We start from the raw sequence: 21,722 nt of genomic DNA on the forward strand, positions 1-21,722 counted from the left end.
TCCATATTCAAACATTATCTGCCTGGTAAGGTAATAAAGCCCGACCCATTCTTTGAATTGTAAAAGATTGACGGACATTTATAAATCTTCTACTGACCTCTTGTGGCTAAACGTGGTAAATACAATGGTATTGCCTATTGGAAGGAGTGTGAGGATGAATAGACACCCCTGCGTTTCTAGATAAAACGCTCCCGCAGTGTGGATGCATGCAACAAACAGCACTGGAAACGTTTTTCCTCAAAATTTTAATGTATTGATTGAATAAATCTATTTAAAAAATATTCGAAACATTTTGAATGCATGTTTGGAGAGTTATAATTCTCCTCAGATCCTCTGTGATGATACTAACATTTAATAAAAACAATTTTATCATGATGCAGTAAAAACAAAACAAAAAAAATCATCATGATGCAGTAAAAACAAAACAAAAAAAGTCTACAATGCAAAATGTGTGTAATTTTGTGCAAGACAAATCAAACTGCTGGTTGCTGTAATTTTGCCCCATTTTGCAAAAGTGCCATAAGACTAACAAATACCTGTTATTGCATGTAAATTACGATTGTTTTGCATTTGTGAGGCCTGAGATAAAAAGCTGCCAGTCATAGTGCAGTGATCAGTAGCTTCCCCCACATTTGTGTAAAACACTTTCCACATGAAAAGGCGAGGCAGTCCCAAGTCTGTGGGAAGCTGGGAAAGGTCTGTGTATTATTTGTTGTTCATCTGCAAAATCAGCGATTAAAAAAAGTCCAGGAGATCCGAAATGGCCATTGTTGCTCATACCATACTGTTATTGGTGAGTTTGGTCCACTCAAAGATGTCCTGCTCGCAGACAATGTCTGAGTTGATAAGCAGGTAGCGGTCGCCAACGCAGAAGTGCTTCTGGCAGGCGGCACACTTAAAGCATTCCAGGTGATACACTTTGTCCCGCACGCGCATGGTCATCTCGAAGGCTCGGATCCTCTTCTCGCAGGACGCACACAGGCCGTCTTGACCGAAAAGCCTTGCAGAAAGGAAAGCGTGAAATATTAGAAAGGCTACTTCCAAGTGAGACAAGCTACGCATTACAGCATAAAGGTTCTGTAGTGTGTAGTTTGTCTAATGCACGTGGAGGTGGGAAAAGTTTTTGGGTTATTCGTTTAAGTCAAAACGTTGGGTCAAATGAATAATCCACAAAAAAAATGGGTTGGTAACAAAAAAACTTCAAACATTGGGCTATTTTTGGGGTTATTCATTTGACCAAAGTACCCAACATTTTGGGTGAACAAAACCAAAAAGTTGGGTTGTTATGTGGTTTATACATTTGACACAAATTGGGTTTTGTGTATGTTATTCATTTGACTCGACTTTTTGGGTTAAATAAATAAATTGAAAAAGTTGGGTTGTTTTATACAAAACAACCCACAATATTGTTGTTGTCTGTGGGTTAGTCAGTTGACCCAAAGTTGGGTTATGTAGAAACACACCCACAATGTGGTTGTGCTATACAAAGCATGTGGTTGTTTTGTGGGTTCAATTGACCCAAACCTTTTGGGTTAAATAAATAACCCGAAAAGATGGGTCAGTCCCTTATGCACCCTATTTGGCGTATTTTTGACCCTGCGCTCTAAAAACAGTTGGGTCATAAATAATTCAATTATGGTTCAAAAATGGACCGATCCAGATTATGGGTCAATTTGACCCAACTTTCTGGGTTGTTTTATACAAAATGACCCCATTTTTTGACCCAAGTAAAGGATCTGACCACAATTTATGAGTTGTTTTACGCTGAAAGATCCATTTCTTGACTCAAAGTTGGGTCAAATCGACCCAAGTAGAGGATCGGTCCATTTTTGACCCAACTGTTTTTAGAGTGTACCGTTTTCTAGGTAGGCTCAGTAAGCTGAAGTAGCATAAAAATATGGCTGTAATTCTTTTTAATATTTAGTTGGGCAGTAAGCTTTAATTGAGAGTGACATTAAACAGCCCAAAGCATCTATTTTCAATTGCGGCATGTAATAAGGGATGTGTAGCTTGTGATGTGCTGCTTTCACAAGTGAAAATGTAAAAACACATTGAGATTGTCTTTATTGATGTCTGTTTTTTTGGGGGGGTTTTCAGTTGCTGCACTCTGTTTCAGGAAGTAGGAAGTCATTTGTTGTGCATAACCACTTAACCCCCACCCCATCGTCATGATGAATGCTCGCCATTGGCCCAGCAGTATACAAGGCGGGGCAACACAAAAATGCTGCATAGTGCATTTTCAATTCTTTATTCTTGAACACTTTGACAAACGCCTCATGTTATTTAGGCAAATCGAAACTGTTTAAATTGTGATTTCTTTATTTTTTTTTTTTATATATATATAAAAATTCTCCTTTAAAACAGACAGACTAACCTTAGGTAGTCTCTGCGACACAGTTTCCTTCCCAACTTGTAGTAGAGGCGGCGTCCGACCTCCCCGAGGCGGCAGCCACAGAGGTCGCAGCTGAGGCAGTCCTCGTGCCAGTACTGCTCGATGGCCTTGAGGAAAAAGCGGTCGCCGATGCTCTGTTGGCAGCCGCCGCACGTCAGCAGAGAAGGAGGCATCTGCAGGACCTCGTCCACCGGCTCCCTGCGCGTGATGCAAACGCAGCACACAAGTCATGTAATGCTGCTGATTGTTTTTGTAGCTTGTCCCGTTAGACATTCCTGGTATTCTTGGCGTGCTTTTTTACAAGGACTTTAATTTGTATTTGATTTGTATTCATTGTTCACAGTAAGAGAAAATTCATTTCTGAATTTAATAACTTTCTTCCAACTTAGCTGCAGATGAAAAAGATGGTTTAATGCTTATGAGTTAAAGAATGATCATATTTGTTAGAACGTATAACTTAACGTACTGGTGCTGATGATATAATCAGCTGGTCAATTATACAAAATTGGAAAATTACTTATGCATTATATCTCATTACTTTTTGTACTTTTTATATAGTTCAAATATATTAATAATTAATGTATATATTTCAGTAACTTGTTGAACTCAGCTGTGGATGGTTAATGGTGTTCGCTACTTGATTGGTTACTAATCACAATGTGAATAATTGGAAAATTAACAACCATAGATAATACATTTAGATTTGGATCTATTAGTTCATTGATTAAAACAAAAAAAGAGAGAGAATAATCTTCATAATAGTAAGTTAGTACAATAAAGGCTTTGAAGGGCTCAAATGTGGGTAACTTTTTTTTTCTCTCTTGACGGGGTGCCCTTGAGCAAGGCAGTGAGTATGAGTTGAAGGCCCCTTTAAGTGGGAGTAAAATAATAAGACTAATTTAATCAATGTAATTTTGGTTCCCACCACATGGGGTAGCTGTTTCTCACTTGTTCAGTACAGTAAATAACCGTATAGGAAAAACGCTTCTTGGCCATAATAATAATAAATAAAAAGCTAAGTAATTCAGTGTGCCTTCTTGCGCCGCATAACGACGCATTACTAGCGCGCAGACGAGTTCACTGCGTGCCGTTCGTAACCTCAAACTACATTCGGAACACTTTTCAGTATATTCATTGCGAAAGTAAAGTTCGATGCATTTTTAATCTTTCTACTTTTGCTATTGCGAATTGAACTTCCGCGCCACATTACACTTGATCGGCTCTACAAAGCCAATGTGTTACAGTAATGTATATATATTGTGATTATTTAAAATGCTCATCTTGTCTCATCAAATGTGACACACTCACTCGTTGGCTTCCAGCGTCTTCCTCTCGATCGTCGACGACATTCCTCCACAAATGACTGGATCCGTGTGGTGGGGGTGGGTGGGGGGTGCAGCACCTGCTAACCCCAGCCTCCGAAAACCTCGACGGTAGCCTTCTCGACGCGCGCACTTGTGTGTTTCAGGTGCTTTTAAACGGCAGAGAAGCGATGCCGTAGATTGCTGTCATTTCCTGACGGGGCATCAAGCACGTTTGTGTTTCTGCTTCAGTCCTTGGCAAGGTCAGACAGAAGGATCTCCGTAAACATGCCGTGCCTCTTCGTCCTCGTCCGCAAGCATCGTGTTTAAATACGAAGTGGGCAGCAGTACGCAATAAGCGCCAAACCCCCCCCCGTCGCCCTCCCTCAAAACCCCCGCAGGTCTGCCTCTTCCTGCTCACGACTGTGTGACAATGGCAGGAAATGAGCGGCGGTTTGAGCCTCGTCCTGTCCTGTCCTGTCCTGTCCTGTCCTGTCAGGCGAGGAGCTTGCGTCGTGACTGACACTAATGAGTCCCACTCGGTGCCAACTTGTGCGCGAGTGCGTGCTTTCAGTAATTAGATTTTGCTCCTAACTTTTCACAATGAGACACAGAAATGGGCTCGCATGAAACATACACTGCGGCGAACCCAATGCAATCCAGTACAAGCTATTCTATTCTTTCCTTACCACGACGGGCGGCCCGACCTGCACATACGACATTGTGAAGTTATTGATGACGTGGGCGTCGTCACGAGATACGGAAGACGAGCTCAGACAGTTATATTTCACATTCAAGTGATTATTCAGAAATTGTAAGTACTTGTAGAGACTTTATAGAAATACAGTGTTGCATATTGATATTTATAGTTCTCATATTATTATAATATATTATTAACATGGTTAGGAAAAATAACTTAATCGAGGTCTTTACATGCACTACATATAGAAGGGCCAGGTCATAGCTTAGGTTAAAAAAATATTTAAAATGTGTGTTTTAAATATGCAAGGTAGCCTACTTTATTTTAATATTAAAATAATATCCCATACTTATTTTTTAATTAATTATAATTAACCAAATATTTAATAAAATTGTGTATTTTTATTTTATTATTTACAATAAACCAATTAACCAATCATATGAGTTAAGTAAATTTAAAAAAATCAATAGTTTTTTTAAACTCCTTCACTTTTGACTTTAAAAATATTAAACATACATCTAAAAAAAACAAATGTAAAAAAATAAATAAAAAATTAACACCATTTTTTTTTTAAATTGAGATTAAAACACAGCAAAATTAATGCAGTATTTTTTTTATACTCCTTCACACAAAATAACATTCCATATTTGCGTCTTGTGGCAGTTGTATAAAGCGTATATCCTCACAGTTGTTGTCTAAGATGTTGGCTGCTCTTATCTGCTGCCAGGCTGCCTGCACAGCAGTTGGGCTGGACCACCAGATAAAGCACCTCGGACCGGCACCCGGCCAGAGTCAGCCGCAATGTAAGCTGAACGTATCCTTGGGCTTGACAGTTGTTGGACAACGTACTGTAGAATTTCTGGATATAGGCTGTAGGCCAAGCAGGGAAAGCCTGGCAGCAAGGTGGCACCAGCGTAGCTTCTTGATGGAGATAAAACTGCACTCTTCAAATCGAAAACCTTCTTAGTTTTTTAACTGAATTGCCTCACTGTTCTGAGGTTAGAATCTCAGCTGTTGGCCTCCTGTGCTGGAGTTTGCATTTCTTGGATTAGGTTGTAGGACTCTAAAATTGTTGATGATGATGATTGATTTAATGTCGTTTTAAAGTTAAAGCTGACATTCTTTTTTTACATTGAACACCAATTACATCCAAACAAATTTTAGTAAACCAATCTGCCTTTCATATTTGACGTTTTCATTTAAATGTCAAGATTCTTAAACATGTCTTTGGTTTAATTTGAAACAGGACATATAACTGGCACTTAAATGTTCACTGAACTTTTAGATGTAAAATGATAAATAAATAAATAATCACCGGTGTATGATTAATTTGAAACAGCATATCGTTGAAAATAAATGTCCACGGAACTTTTGAAGTTCAAAAAAGAGGAATAAATCATCTTATTCTGAAGTGGTTTAAAATAAAATTAATTAAATGATTTTTTAAATATTAGTCATTTTAAATAAGACGACGTGTCTGCATTCATGTGAAGTAATGCTGGCTGATATGGAAAAAATCGATCACGATATAGGCTATTTTATATCACGATAACAATATATTTTCAGTTTTTCTATAAAAAAAAATGACAACACACTATGACTGTTTACCTTTTCTCATTTTATTTTGAAGTGACAAACAGATCTGTATCAAAAGAGAAATGCATCCAGTATGCTGCTAAATAAAATTATCAAATGTTCACAAAGGAGGTACAGTAACCACTGACATATTTTGCACAGATGTATTTAGGAATCTAAATAGGGGATACAAAAACTGTTTCAGACAGAAATAGTTTAAAAAAATAAAATAAAATAAAAGATCAGCTCTACTTACTGTAATGTCGTTTTGAAAACATTTATTGTGCAGATTTCAAAAGTCAAAATCCAAACTCAGGACTTCAGTGTGAAAACAAATATTATTTAGAGATGAAAAGGGTGTTCGCTTGAGTATATCCATCCATTTTCTGAATCGCGTATCTATCCTGCACATTTAATATTCCTCCTCCCGGTTGACGTACGGCACGCCGTAACAATCAGATCACTTCCTGTTTGGCTAACTGTGTAGCAATGTTCTCTCAAGAGACTCATTAAAAGGCCTGCTGTTTTGCTATTAAAAGTTTGGCACGCTCCGCTGTAACGCGGTACCAGCGAGAACTTTGTAAAAAGTGTAATCGAGCACCCAAGCACTTAAATTAATGCTAGTTTCACGATAACGTTAGCCGGTTAGCAAAGCAATTAGCAAGGCTTTGACGTCTTGGAGCTGGATAGTGGATATAGTGTTGCTGCCCTCTTGTGGGTAAATGTGAAATTGCTTTTAGCATGTAATTTATACGTTGGAAAATAGGGCCACATGTTATCAATTTTATGATAGAGGCTGCGGGCCGGATAAAATTTGACCGCGGGCCACATAACTACTTCCTTTGAAGCCAAGCCAGAAAGGCCAACGGATGAGCAAGTGGCACATAAATCCTTTCCGGGGGGGTTGTTAACTTCCTACCCTCCACTTGCATGATGGCTTCTTACCATTCAAGACACTTTGACTCCAGATGCGTGTGCATGATATCAAGATGAAGCCCACAGCATAGTGATAAAACTAGCTCGTTGGCACAGGATTGCTTAGCAACAACCCACAATGTGAACAAGGTAGCAATATTTGTCTTTCTTTTTTAATATAGTGTGGCCATTTTTACAAATACTGTACTTTTGTAAGTGAAGATTCTGCTAAAGGGGACTTACTATTGAAAATTAACTACTTAAATGCTTGTTAAATAGTTGGATCTGCCAACCTATCAAGTGTGAAGGTGAACAACCGTAGGCTATACAGTAGATTAGCATTAGCTAACCGCGTTAGCTCATCAACTCGGTGAAGTTGCCGACAGGGTGGAGCTGGGTTTTTGTGTTTGGTGATGTTTCCATTCACCACATAGTAAAAAAAACAAAAACTGGAAGAACAACATGAAGAGATGGTCAGTTGATGGGAATGTTTTTCCCTTGAAAAAACACAAAACATGTTCCTGTTTTTACAAGGTCAAACTTAGCTAGTAGCTACTGTGTGGATCAACCTCCACAACTCAAACTAATGTTTTACATCCCACTGGTGTCAATCTTCCTCTTGCTAGTTTTTTTCCTTTCCCGGCAACCACCCATTCAACCCGACATGAAACCAGGAGACACTGTGTAATAATTTCCTGTTGCTGAAGGATATGTTGCTGCTATTGCAACAAACATCTTGTAAGAGCATTACTGTAAAATGACCTCGATTAGTGGAAGAATAAAGATGGTTATCCGCTTGTAATGAAACAACAACAAAAAGCAGGGTGGGCGTGGTGGGGGTGACGCTTTGGTCAAAGTTTTAACCTGATTAATCAAGAGCAGTCGCAATGGCTCTGTAATGTGTGTGTGTGTTCCTGAAGTAATAACTGGCTTAATTTAAAACCTGAAGATCAAAAAGGTTCGAGGACAAGTGAGGCCCCTTTAAAAAATGTTCAGCGAGCTGTGGTATTGTCTGATTGAAATACAACAGGCTGCGGAAATGAGTCATTGGATGAAACGGAATCTTCACGTGGACTCACAATCCTCCTATAATCAGCATTATCCCCGAAAAGAAAACACTGTCAGTGGAACATGTGCAATCAAAAGGCTGTGCAGCTATGTTAAGTGCTTCCTGTATTTGGGCAAAACAAGAAGGAAGGCCGCTTGCAATATTCTTTGGACACCAGTCTGGTTTGTTGCAAACGTGGATTGTTGCATGAGAACATTTGAACACTGGTGAGTTACTGTAGATGAATGCAGTGAATGCAAATGTAGTGTACTTTCCCCACCACACAGTATCACTACAGTATAGTACAGTAATTGGCTGGTAATAATTGCTGATCTTGACTGCCCTCTGTTGGTGTAATATGGGCCCATTATGGAACAACATCAGTGTCTTTACAACTTGAGATATTTATTAAAAAGGACATTCACCATGGTCACATCTGCAAATTTGTGGAGACAGCTGTTGGATAACGGAAAGAGTGGATGATGAAAATATAGAACAAACCAATATTTATTTTTAGGGCCCGACCGATATGCAATTTATATGATATGCGATTAATCTGCTGATTATTTAAAAATACATATAATGCATAAAATTACCCCCCCCCCAATTCATTTTCAATGGGTGTCATTTACAGACAAACTTTCGCGATTAAGATTCTCTGCTTTGAATGACCAGTCCATAGTATGACCTTATCAAAAAACAATTATGAAGTATACAAGGTTATTGTAGATTTATGTCAATAATAAAAATATTCTTACTTGTTTACAACTGCTGTAAAGCATTAACCTTATATTTTATATATTCTTATCTTGTGTTATTTTCACAAGTGTTGGGATTTACTAGGCTAACCGGGAACTCTGGGATTGTATTTTGCACCATGTCATGTGGAAATGTGTGTTCACTATTCAGACAAAAAAAAATCCTTGGATTTTGAAAAAAGAAAGTCTTCGAATCCTTTAAATATAACTTGAAAGGACATTGACAAATTAAAACAATAAGAAAGGGAAATAATAAAATAATAAACTAAAATAGCAACTGAAAAAACAGTAAGAAGTCTGTTCCCGTGCATTTCGGCCTCTTGGGGGCAGTGTGGTGCCGTGCATCCATGGCGTACACACTTAAAGTGAGTACAGAAGAAAGTTGCGATTGAATTCTATTAAAATGACTCGTTTTTCACACATTGGGAAAAAAATGTGCCTTTGCGTAGTGTTATCTCACCTGTGGGTGGGTGTTCCCACAAGATTTGTGTGTGGATATTTGTTATTTGAAGGAAAAACACTCGCGACGTCGATGCTAACTTCTTGTTAGCATTTGAATGGGATCCTACCTTCGCTTTTAGCATTAGCGCTAGGCTAGCGATGTTTTAAAAACGAAGCATGTTTTTAGTATTTAAATATACAATGGATGTAATTCTTAACGTCGTGTGTTTCGTTTTACAGTTAAATCCAACTGCGGTGTCATTTCGCTGCTTAAAGGACGCTTAAGGCCTAGAAACGTGCAGACTCGTTGGCAAGCCACTTCCTCTCAGACCAGTCACCTCTATTTTCTTCGCCCGCAATGCTCACGTCAGAGGAAGATGTTCATCATATTTTGACCTTGTGAAATTGCCTTTATTTTCAGACAAATTGCATGCACAAGATGGGAACTTGTTCTTGCCTGCGATTGTGTCCAGGTGGGAGGTAGGGCCAAGTATGTACCAGATGTTGATGATGTGTGTATTTGTTTTAGAAACAATTTCTGCCACAATCAAGTGCTCATGTCATGGTCAGATCTGGACTTCAGAGGGGTTGACTGATTTTGCTCAATTTCTTCAGGTTTTAATTCCACACTGGGTTCAGACTCTAATGTTGCAGCCATTGTAACAGGAGTGCATATCTAATTAGAAAAAAAATGCATTGTAGTTTAGAAGATGGAATAGAAAGGATTCATGCTTTACAAACAAACACACAAGCAGTTATACAAAATCGTAACTTTTACTTAGTTTATACAATTTGTAACTGTGACAAATATTCTGTACAATTATTCCACAACATTTTTATAGTACAACTTACATAAATCCACATCCACAGTCTTTCTGACAATTTGGAATATTGTCTTATGACTGATTACACTTAGAAACTCGTATACACCTGACATATAGCCTGTACTGTGTCTGGAAGCATGGACTACTCATAGAAACATTGAATCACGTTATTATTTGCTAACAACAATAATACAAATCTACAAATAATAAATTGTGTTTTGTAGAAGCGCCACTGGTTTTATGACATTGAATGATTTGCAAAACACAACTACTAGCTGCTTTGATGGCCTGTTCTTTTGTAAACATGGCGACACACCTTTGACCTTAACTGGGATGCAGGGACAGCAGCACTCTTCAAAACATGTTTTTTCCTCCGTCCTGGGTGTGAGGCAACATAATCCTCTTCTCTGAAGTGCGCGCTACACAAACGAAGCTTTTTTTTATTTTCGTGAGTGTCGTGTGCACATTGAGGCCGATGGCAAGAAGCCAAAATTTATGGAGGTAAATTTGGTGCAAAACTAACTTGTGCAAAAAATTTGTACCTGTAGAAAAAAGTCTAAATTTGTATCTGTAAAAGTCGTGATTTGTATCTGTAAAAAAAATGTGTGCCTGTAAAAAAAAAATTTGTGTCTGTAAAAGAAATTTGTACCTGTAAAAAAAAAATGTGTATGTGTAAAACAAATTTGTATCTGTAAAAACAAATTTGTACCTGTAAAAGTCATGATTTGTATCTGTACAAAAAAAAATTCGTACCTGTATTAAAAGTATAAATTTGTATCTGTAAAAGTTGCGATTTGTACCTGTAGAAATGACAACTTGTAGTCAAAGAAGTCGCCACTAGGAGTCACAAGTGGGTTTTCTGCTGCTGTACTGTGACGTGAGTTTTGCCCCAATTGTTGCGCTACAAATGTAGCAAAACTAATTTGTACTTGTAGAGCGCCTGATTTGTACTTGTAAAGAAGGGGGCGGGCTCTGGTGCAATGAAGGGTTGTTTTGACCAATCAAGTGAGAAGGATTTGAGCGGATTGGAGCGCAACCTCATTGGTTTAGCGAACGACGGTGGCGGGACTCGCGGAAGGATACAAGCAGGACACATCGTCGCCAACCAACATACATATTAAGAATACTTCTTAATATGTATGTTGAGGAAGAATACTTCAGTATTCTTAATATGTATGTTGAGGAAGAATACTTCAGTCGACTGAAGTATTCTTAATATGTATGTTGGTTGGCGACGATGTGTCCTGCTTGTATCCTTCCGCGAGTCCCGCCACCGTCGTTCGCTAAACCAATGAGGTTGCGCTCCAATCCGCTCAAATCCTTCTCACTTGATTGGTCAAAACAACCCTTCATTGCACCAGAGCCCGCCCCCTTCTTTACAAGTACAAATCAGGCGCTCTACAAGTACAAATTAGTTTTGCTACATTTGTAGCGCAACAATTGGGGCAAAACTCACGTCACAGTACAGCAGCAGAAAACCCACTTGTGACTCCTAGTGGCGACTTCTTTGACTACAAGTTGTCATTTCTACAGGTACAAATCGCAACTTTTACAGATACAAATTTATACTTTTAATACAGGTACGAATTTTTTTTGTACAGATACAAATCATGACTTTTACAGGTACAAATTTGTTTTTACAGATACAAATTTGTTTTACACATACACATTTTTTTTTTACAGGTACAAATTTCTTTTACAGACACAAATTTTTTTTTTACAGGCACACATTTTTTTTACAGATACAAATCACGACTTTTACAGATACAAATTTAGACTTTTTTCTACAGGTACAAATTTTTTGCACAAGTTAGTTTTGCACCAAATTTACCTCCATAAAAATTGCCTTAAGCCAATGTTCGTGCTCGGAAAACGGTGAAAAGGGTGCGCAGATTCAGGGATATTTTTATTCGTACAGCCCGGAAAATTACACGTCCGCACTATTTTTACATATAGAATAATATAATACAGTTTACACAATTTTAAAGTTATATACAAATCTCAGTAGTTCACTGAGTAGTTCAGCTCTCTTGCGTCAGGTAAACATTTCCAAAGAGATTAGTGCGCGTCTGTCAGCTGGATGCAGTGATACGAACAGAAAATAGTGCCAGGCGTTAATGGTGTCTGACTTTTTTCTAGTTTGGGGTTTTGTGATGCAAATGATCACTCTTTTGAACACAATTTGTTTTTAGAAGAAAAACGCTTTATTTACGCTTTCTTTATTTATTGCACTGCAGTATACATTTAGAGACGTTTTCCAAATTAATGCTTGCAAAAACAGGAAGATATTAAACCATGTGAAAGCAATAATGTTTCACAATGTGATTGATTCATGGTATTTGTAGTTGGGTGGAACATTCTTATTACAATGTTGTATTGTATTGCTCAAAATGTGTTATACACAAAGAGTCGTCTGCAAAGTGCAAAAATAAAGCATTTGTTTGGATTTCCCCATCAAAGCTAATGATTGTGCAGATTTTCCCTCTATCAGGCTTACGCTCAAATGCCTGATCAAAATCGATAACAAGAACGTGTGTTTATTTTTTATATGAAGTCTAATTCGTGTAGTCCGCTTTTATAATACATATGTGTTGTTGTTATTTCTGAAATAATAACCATGTAATTTTTAAATGCATATTGTACATTTTACTTCGACAGGCATATCCTGGACAGCACAAAACGGACATTCGACTTGCCAAAGAGTTTCTTCCTCCTTCTAGCCGTCTCAGTTGTCGGTGAGGCCGGCGGGGCGGATCCCACAAGGAGTCAAAAAGAAACTAAAAGCAACAAAGAACAACTGGAACAGTTGGCCTTCTTGTGCATTTCGCCATAAATCTCCACGGTGGATATAAACACAAAACCCAAGGTGGGTGAAATGTCGCACCGTGCCTCGTGGAGACAGTGAGCCTCGGCCGGCTTGCTAAGCTAACACGCACCGCGAGGCGAGCAAGCAAGCAGTGCGTGATAAGGCTATAATGGCTAACGGGCTATGCTAACAGCGTTGCGGACATTTTAGCAAACCTCACAGATCACCGGGCAACTCAGCACAGTGGGGCAAAGACCCGACCAAACCCATTTTATTATCATGTCTCGTTCAAAAAGCGAGTATAAACCCAATCTATGAGTCCAAATTTTTCCCCGCAATACTTGACTCTCTTTAGCGGTTATGGTAACGTTGGCTTAAGTTAATTGTCTTCCTGGGTGAGTTTATCACATTGAGTGTTGCTGTGCCATTGAGAACATTTAGTACACTGAATTGCTTGACGAAGACGAATTGAACCCACTGTAAAAATCTCGTGACAGCCACCTATGACGTCATTAATTTTACTGTAACACTGCCAACATTCTGTGTCCGTCATTTTTCTGTTTGTAATATGCTTGACATTTCACAGTCCTCAAGCAGCTTTTGTTTTCAATTTTGATCGACTCCTGCAAGTGTAAAGTCACTATCCCCTATATTGTTTTGGGGGGCTCTTTAACTTCTGAATTGTCATTTGTCAGATGCCCTCTGCGATGAATGCCAATGCGACAGCGCAGTCTGCCAGCCCAGATGTGGGATCCGCTCCAGGCGTCGTGGGCAGCCACCCGCTCAGCGGGCCGTCTGAAGTCCTGAAACAAGTGCTCCAAGTCATTGATAAGAAGGCCCGCAACATGGAGAAGAAAAAGGTAAACGGCGTGTGACTAGGCACGCACCCATTCTGGTACTAGCGATACTGTTATATATCCCACATCCCTGCTTTTTTTTTTTTCATCCTTCCACCCTTTGCATTAAACTATCTTTCCGCCCTGCTTCCTTTAGTATACGTCCAACGCAGCTTTAGCGCCAACCCCGTTTGTCCTTGTGTCTCTTTATTTTTTCCCTTAGCCACAGTACCTGTGAAATAACATTTGACTTTCTGTCTGTAACAGAGCAAACTGGACGATTATAGAGTCCGTAAGGACAAAGGCGAGAGTCTTAACCAGGACCAGCTGGTGAGAACATGAGCATTTATATGTATGTAGTCTGTACACCACAACAGCCAGAACGACTAATTTTTCTGTCCTTTCTCATACCAGGAGGCCCTATGCAAATACCAGGAAGTGGTCAATAACTTGGAATTTGCCCGAGAGCTGCAGAAGACGTTCGTTGCTCTTGGTCAAGATGTAAGGATGGGCTTGTGGGTTTTAGGAGTCTTTCTTCAATTCTAGGAGTACGAATAGTAGCGTGAATCAGCACGTTTCCTGTGAATTTGTCGTCGTCATCAACAGATTCAGAAGGCGGTGAAGAAATCTGCCCGACGAGAGCAGCTGCAACGGGAGGAGGCAGGGCAGAGAAGGCTGAAGACGGTTCTGGAGCTGCAGTTTCTCCTCGACCGGCTGGGAGACGAGATGGTGCGGCAGGACCTGAAGCAGGGCTCGATGCTGCTCACAGATGTGGACCTGACGGCCTTCGACGAGTTCTACAAGTTGGTGGGGCCAGACCGTGACCAAAAAATCAGGTTGGTAAAACACTTCAGACATGAGCATGAATCTTTGTTCTTCTTTTTTCCTTTTTTTTTTTTAAATTAACTTTTCCTTTTAAAATAACTTAATCTCATCCAGGTTTTTTAGGTAACTTGTTCTCATCCGCTCAGGTTGGTTGACCAGTACGAGGGGGCGTCTGTGCATCTTTGGGACCTGCTGGAAGGCAAGGACAAGGCTGTGGTTGGCACAACATGTAAGTCCTCACTGGAAATTGAAATCTGGGACAAAAAGTCAAGCAGTTAGGCACATTTCATTTCAAATGACCAAATGGTGTAACCTGTTATCAGGCCATATTATCTGATGAGTTTAGTACAGACTAGATTATATATAGTTTTTTGCAACAGTTACCACCATTGAAGTGGATCAGCGTGTTGATTTATGACCGTTTGCAAACGTGATTGACTCCTGATTGTTTGTTCTCATCGTGTCTTTTTCTTAGAAATAGTTTTCAAAGTCGTAATTTCAAATCCTGAAATAATACAGCCACGCTACTCATTTTGATTTCAATACCCTTTAAACATACGTTGGAGCTGACTTTTATTTCTATAATCTCATTTTCACACTGCCAAACCCGCAGCAGTTTCCAATGACTGACAAAATGTCGGCTCTTTAGAAAACTAGCACCTCTGTTGTATGCCGCCATGTCTTCAAGGCAAACAAACAGTGCCTGTCAGCAGACTACAAAATGTCACAATACCAACATTTTGACTTCCATACTATTACCTGCATAAAATACCCCGATACCGGTACTGAAACGGTACCTCAGCAAAAATCTAAAACATCGGCAAAAGCAGTTAAATTAAGACTGACAAAAGAACTTCAAATAAATTAAATTTTTTATTAATCCAAAATATTAGGATGTATATATGTTAATTTATGTAAATACTGTATATATTGTATGTTCTTTCACATTGCATGCCATATTCTTGAAATACTGTATTTGACTGCATTTGATGTCATCCGTTTTAAATATTGGTAATTCAGTGGCATTGCAATGACTCAATGTAACGTTGCTTGAGTCTGCGTGCATGTCTTTGCTCTTCTCCATTACGTCCCCAATTAGTCCAATGCGTAATCAAATATTAAACTGGGATCAAAATAATTCACTCGATTAATTTTTTTAAGGCAAGGGTAAAAAAATGTGTCACAACCTGTCGCTCTATCAGTCATTTCGGCTTTTTCTGTGCATACCTGTGATTTTCTACTGTGTGGCTGTTCATTGAACGCACCGTGAGTCCACTGCAGGAATGATTGTTGCTTTTTCTTCTGTTTCTCGTGAAAGACATTTGCTCTCGTTACAAAACGTCATGTCGGCCACGTAAGGAAAAAAGTTTCGTGTGACACTTTGCTTGTCATACTTTTCAACAAGGAGTGGATAGCCAGCAAGCTGCACTCAATTAGTGCGTCTTGTTTCTCAACGAGGAGTGTACAGCCAGCAAGCGCTTCAGTGTCCAATGTGTGAAGCCTTAATTAGCTCGTTATGCTTCCCAACGAGGAGTGCACTGCCAGAGAGCTTGTAAGTGTTCAGAGCGTGAAGCCATCTTCCTGAGCCCTCTTGCACACCAGCTGAAAGAGGCGTGCTGCTTAAGGCGTTTTCCGCATATCAGGAGACAGGCGGCCATGCGTGTCTGCGTACCCGCCTTTAAAACGGAGATGGCGGGCGGCCTCGCATTAATTTTTATATGTACTGGTGCTAAAAAAAAAAAAAAAACATCGAGGTACGGTACCGGCACCGGTATCCTGTACAAAAACTACTTTGTGCACACTAAGGGATAAAATAGGCCAGCGCCATGACTTCAAAGTCAAGTAAGCCGCCACAAGTGCTAACTTCAAAATAAAAGCTAATTAAGATGTTGCCATGTACTGTACAGTAATACTTGTTTCAGTTTTATTTTGAAGTCAACGCTTGCGGCGCGTTGCATAGAGAAGCCTGACAGCAACCATTGTGGCAGCTAGCTTGACTAGCTAATCAGCTATTTGGCCATTCGCCATGAGTTGGCCAAATGTGTGCAGGAGATCTGTGCAGCTTTGATGCTTTATCTGTGTTATTCTGCCACAGTTTTGACAGTCCAAAGGATGTCTGTACGTGTCGAGTGGTACAAAAAAAAAAAAAGAACGGTGCTAGCTGATCATAGGCATACTGCAAGTCAGGTGTGTGCAATTACCGGTAGTTTTTTGAATGGGCCGTGCAACACAGTAAATATAAATTCACTAAGTAGAATTATAAAATAAAAAACAAAAAAGCTTATTCAGTTATATTAGATTGACATACAATATCTATTCTACACCTATTAGCAAAAAACCTTGCCCAAATGTGCCATAAATCGTCAAGTTCATCCATGAGGTTGGCGGTTCGGGGGACAAAAATGAGCACCAAACAACCATATCTGGTGCTCATCTGCGAATCGTGCCAAAATGCTATGAGCTAATTCTTACTCCGCAGCGGGGCATTTTGCCGGCTGCCTTGTCACCTGTGGTTTCGCTTCACGTGTTAGCTCAGTGGTTGTACACTGGTGAACTAGTACTGTGTAGGCATTCAGGACTAACATTTTACCTCGTTGAGTGACCTGGGCTCTCATGGTCTTTCTGGCAACCTTCGTATGGTGAATGTAGTGCGAAAGATTGGAAGCTATCCAGCTTGAATAATGACGTTGCTTGTTTTGTAGTCCATAACAATTCACCATTGTATTGCAGCTTATGTGCTGTTTCCTGGCTTGCTGAAACGAGTTTGCAGTCGAGTGAAAATCTACTCAGGCCAGCTGCTGCTTGTAATTGGATATTCAAATAGTCTGTGCATGATAATCTCTTTGCTATCTGGGGAATACGTACATTGATAGTCATTTATCAGCTGCCGCCGCAAAGATGTTTTTGCAAGGGTGCGTTCCTACTTTTTTTCATCTCCAAACATATTTGTAAACTTTTGATGACATTACCTTTTTTTCTCATCTAGAAATGGTCATTCATGCCCTTGTCTCCTTATGTCTTCATTTTGTAATTCTCTCCTCAACTGTCAACAAAACTTTAGTAGACAATGTCAAATTAGTTAAGAATGCCACTGTTAGGCTTTTGTTTTATCCTATATTTATTCGGATTCAGTGTATAATTTTAATAGTGTGTTAAAGAGCTCTCAATGGTCCGGCATCTCCATACTTTTTTGCATTTGATGTCATTATTGTCCTGTTAGATAACTGCTGACTGACAACTAAAAGTGATGGAGCCTTGCAGTCCAGTGGCCCTAAATTGTGGCATGCACATTTTCGAGCTGGGGGGGCTTGACTGCTTTTGATGAGTTTTTATTTTGATTAGAATCTGCTTTTTCTTGTGTTCACTGTAAAATGATCCCAAATGTTGGGATTCAAATACTTCACATATGCATGACTGTATTGAGAGCTCATCATTGGCTAAAAATGATGTCTTTAATTTTCATGGCGGTAGGTGCCTGTTGGTCATCTATATAAATATAGTTATATTTCAGCTCTGAAACCATGCATACAATTAGAAATCTTGTTGATTGTGGTCATTTTGTCACTTTTTGTCACTTGCATATAGACAAGGCGCTGAAGGAGAAGTTAGAGCAGCTTTTGCTGAGCGGTTACTTCGACCAAGTTCCAAGTCACCAAAATGGCGTGTGTGTGGAAGAGGAGGAGGGGGGCGAGGCTGAGGCTGCCGAGCAGGAGGAAGTGCAAGTCGAAGTGGCAGCGGCGACCTCGGTAACAGAAACGGCGGCTCAGTCGTCCGAAGCTGAAGAGCAGCCCGTGGATGCAGGTAGCGTCGACATTTCTCTGAAGCCTCGCAACGTAATGTGGACCATGTTTAGCAGGAAGTTTCTCGCTTTACAGAAACCGAAATCATCGAAGAGTACATCGAGCCCATTGCAGTGGAAACAAAAGAGGTTCGTGGTTAAATGTTTTTCCTGCCAGTGAAGCTTTTTCCGACGGACTCCAGTACTGATGTTTGCTTTTTCTTCATTTTGCTTCCAGTTTGTAAACAGACAGTTCATTCCAGATGTCACATTCAGCAGCAGCGAACAGGAACAAGCGGAGGAGTGGACCACAGAAACTGAGGTGCGCTGCAACTTTTTGACCTCTTTGCCACATCATTTTCCTTCATTGTCTTTTTTTGAAAACTTTTTTTTTAATGGATGGGCTGGTGGGTTGCCATTTAATTTGTTGTCATTTTAGAATTTTTCTCTTTAAGTATTTTCATTTAGGTTCAGTTTCAAATTTGACATGCTCGTGGGTATTTGAATTTTGAAGTTAAATGGCCCTTTGACTCTTAATTCACAGAGCTTATAGAACTCCGGCGCAGTGCCGGATTTCAGGCGTAAGATATAGGATGCGTTCCGTGTGTCTTGCTTCAATACATCCACACCGTAATGAATCAAGTGGCGCTGGACATGGTTCGTTTTAAAAGCGGTCGAAAGCCTTCCTCCCATTCGTGCCACAAATTGACGCAGCCAGGTGTTAGCTTCTGTAGCGTGTGCTCGAGGAAAAAGTGCTAGTAGCACGCTAGAAATGGGACCCCAGCCACGAAAACTTGGGTTCATGCACTTATTTAGTAGCCTACATTTTCATGCGCTATGTTGCCTATGTAATCACTCCCCGGAAGAAAAAAAATGAGCGCGCACGCATCACAAGTTTGCTGCTGTTTGTGTGCCTCGCAGGTGATCGCTGCTATGCAGCAGCAGCCGGTGCAACAGGCCCCTCCCCCTATTGCCATGGAGAGCCAACCGTTAACCCTGGTGACTCCTTTGCCACCGACTGACCCCATGGTCAGGAAGCAGGTGGTGCAGGACCTGATGGCACAGATGCAGGGAACGTACAACTTCATGCAGGTGAGACTGGATTGGCAGCAGGTGGACATTCTAAAAAAAAATAATAATAATAAAAAATAATAATAATAAAAGTTGCTTGTTAGCTTAATTGGAGACTCTGAATTGTCCGTAGGTGTAAATGTGAAGGGTTGTTTGTATGTGCCTGACAATTCAATTGGCTGGCGACCCGATCAAGTTCTACGCCGCCTCTTGCCTAAAGTCTGCAGGGATAGGCTCCAGCTGAACTATGACCCCGTGTAGAAAATGGAATGATGGGTGGTTTGTTTTGCATGACACTAATTGGAGCTGTGGGTTTAGGACTCCATGTTGGATTTTGACGGACCGCCTATGGACCCCGCCATTGTATCGGCCCAGCCCATGAAGCCCGGTCACACCATGGACCTGCCGCAGATGATGTGTCCACCAGGTAAGCCAGAAGATGACAAATGTCTCGGGTATGCCGTCTTGTTGACGAAAACCTCAAATGTCTTTTAGTTCATCTCGACTCACGGCTGTCGCAAGCCAACAACAGTGTTCCTGTCCAAGCTGAGCCCGCACGTGTAAGTGACTCAACAATCCATACAATTTTTTTGCTTTTGTGTTCGTCCACTCTGAACAAGAGGACATGCTTGACTTTGATTCTGTTTGCAGGTACCCATCGTCTCCCCAACACCACCACCCATGTATCAAACCTCTCATACGCCAGATTCCCGACCAACAGAAACCATCGACCCCATCCAGGTAAACAAGGAAAAAGTGTCTGTGTTCTTAGGACTCAATGGAAAATTGAGGCATTATAATGACATTATTTTGTCCAAATAGCCAATTACTACTACAAAAGGTTAGGGCGACTATGCTTTGGATGACTGAACTTTGTGCATTCTAACAAAAAAACAGTTGATAGAATCTCTTTGTTTTGGGACAGACGTCCATGTCCTTGCCGTCGGAGCAGCCGCCCCCGTCCCTCCCCCCTGCCTCCCAGACCCCCGTCTACCAGCCTGTCCCCAAAGCTCCGCACAGCAGCGGCATCAATGTCAACGCAGCACCATTCCAGTCCATGCAGACGGTAAGACTGCTTTGTTTGACTTTTGATTTTAATGAGTCCCCCAGCATGCAAGTTTTTCTCATTGCAAATTGCATTAGAGCTTAAAACATGACACTGAACACGTTCTCCGGTTTTGTCATCACCTGCTTAGGTGTTCAATCTCAACGCGCCAGTCCCGCCTGCGAGTGAGACGGAGGCTTTGAGCCAGCACGGCCAGTACCAGAACAACTTCAACCAGGCCTTCAGCAGCCAGCCTCAGCATCCTGTGGAACCAACAGAGATGCAGCCAGAACAGCTGCAACCCGGTAGGCAACCCCGTCTTTCATTTGGCGCTTTAAACCAAGAATGACTTTTTACCCTTGTTTTTAGTTGGCGCCTTCCATTCCCAAGAACAGTCTGGAGGCCATCAGCAGCCTTCGCAGCAAGGCCCAGGCTTCAACAGGCAGCCTCAGGCCTTCTATAACAGCAGAGGGATGTCACGTGGTGGACCCCGCAACGCCAGAGGAATGATCAACGGCTACAGAGGCTCATCCAATGGCTTCAGAGGTTAGCTCTTCCCTGCAGTAGTCCATTTTGGATGCATCATTGTTTGTGTCCCTACCAACACATTTTAAACCCATTTTCATTTCTAGGTGGCTATGACGGTTATCGCCCTCCTTTCGCAAACACTCCCAACTCTGGTTATGGACAGACTCAATTCAACACGCCCAGGGATTACTCCAATGGGAATTATCAGAGGGTATGAAAGCACTCCTTTGATATTTTATTATTTTGGTCTTAAAAGCCCCCCCTAAAATCTATTTTGTGTTCCCCTTGTCGCTGACTGCTCAAGGATGGTTACCAACAGAACTACAAGCGTGGAGCCGGCCAGGGACCCAGAGGTGCTTCGAGAGGCAGCAGTCAGGCAATGAGATCCTGAAAGACCTCATAATGACTGAATAAGTGCACCACACTGAAAATTCCAAATTCCAAAATTATTCATTTCCCCAAGCTCACTCTTGCTCTGTTCAGTATGTTCATCAGTGGTATTGTTCCTGTCTGCTCCAATCAGAGTAGCGGCTGCTTTGACATTGGAAATATAAAATCCATCTAGTCTGGACACAAGTAAAGCTGTAAATGCAATCAGTGATTTACAGAGGCCATGTGTTAAAAATATTCCTGGAAACTTGAAAGATTTCATAAGTTATTTTTTGTATTAAAATGCACCTGCCACTGCTGGTCCAATCCATGGGAGTCAATTCCCTTTCTCAGTTGTCATCATTTTGGTTCTGGGAAGAAGAAAAAAACGTTTTTATGTTCAACAAGCTCCCTTGTCTGTAAATTGATGTTGCTTAAAGGGTTTCAATAAAGTTGTGTTGCATACCCAAGATTCAGCTTTGTATTTACTTTTTTGTCAATGTTACAGTT

The 21,722-nt window shown here is 40.6% G+C and overlaps 2 protein-coding genes across 2 annotated transcripts; one reads left to right on the forward strand and one right to left on the reverse strand.

Moving 5' to 3' along the window:
• Window positions 1-229: 229 nt before the first annotated feature.
• Window positions 230-4,052, reverse strand: lmo2 (LIM domain only 2 (rhombotin-like 1)). Its single transcript, XM_086073738.1, has 3 exons — window positions 3,701-4,052; window positions 2,375-2,590; window positions 230-1,000 (listed from the first exon to the last, which is right to left on the reverse strand). The coding sequence occupies exons 1-3, from the start codon at window positions 3,739-3,741 to the stop codon at window positions 775-777; spliced, it is 483 nt and encodes a 160-aa protein (XP_085929864.1). The 5' UTR covers window positions 3,742-4,052; the 3' UTR covers window positions 230-774.
• A 5,065-nt stretch (window positions 4,053-9,117) lies between these two features.
• caprin1b (cell cycle associated protein 1b) lies at window positions 9,118-21,684 on the forward strand. Its single transcript, XM_086074429.1, has 19 exons — window positions 9,118-9,620; window positions 12,613-12,820; window positions 13,456-13,620; window positions 13,864-13,926; window positions 14,011-14,097; window positions 14,203-14,432; window positions 14,568-14,650; window positions 18,007-18,222; window positions 18,297-18,349; window positions 18,438-18,521; window positions 19,121-19,291; window positions 19,589-19,697; window positions 19,766-19,830; window positions 19,922-20,011; window positions 20,196-20,336; window positions 20,467-20,620; window positions 20,685-20,861; window positions 20,948-21,054; window positions 21,148-21,684. Exons 3-19 carry the CDS (start codon window positions 13,456-13,458, stop codon window positions 21,232-21,234), a joined length of 2,082 nt encoding a protein of 693 aa, XP_085930555.1. The 5' UTR covers window positions 9,118-9,620; window positions 12,613-12,820; the 3' UTR covers window positions 21,235-21,684.
• Window positions 21,685-21,722: the final 38 nt, after the last annotated feature.

Source organism: Leptonotus elevatus, chromosome 4 (assembly GCF_054856555.1).
Source record: "Leptonotus elevatus isolate MCC_2025b chromosome 4, RoL_Lele_1.0, whole genome shotgun sequence".
NCBI lineage: Eukaryota > Metazoa > Chordata > Actinopteri > Syngnathiformes > Syngnathidae > Leptonotus > Leptonotus elevatus.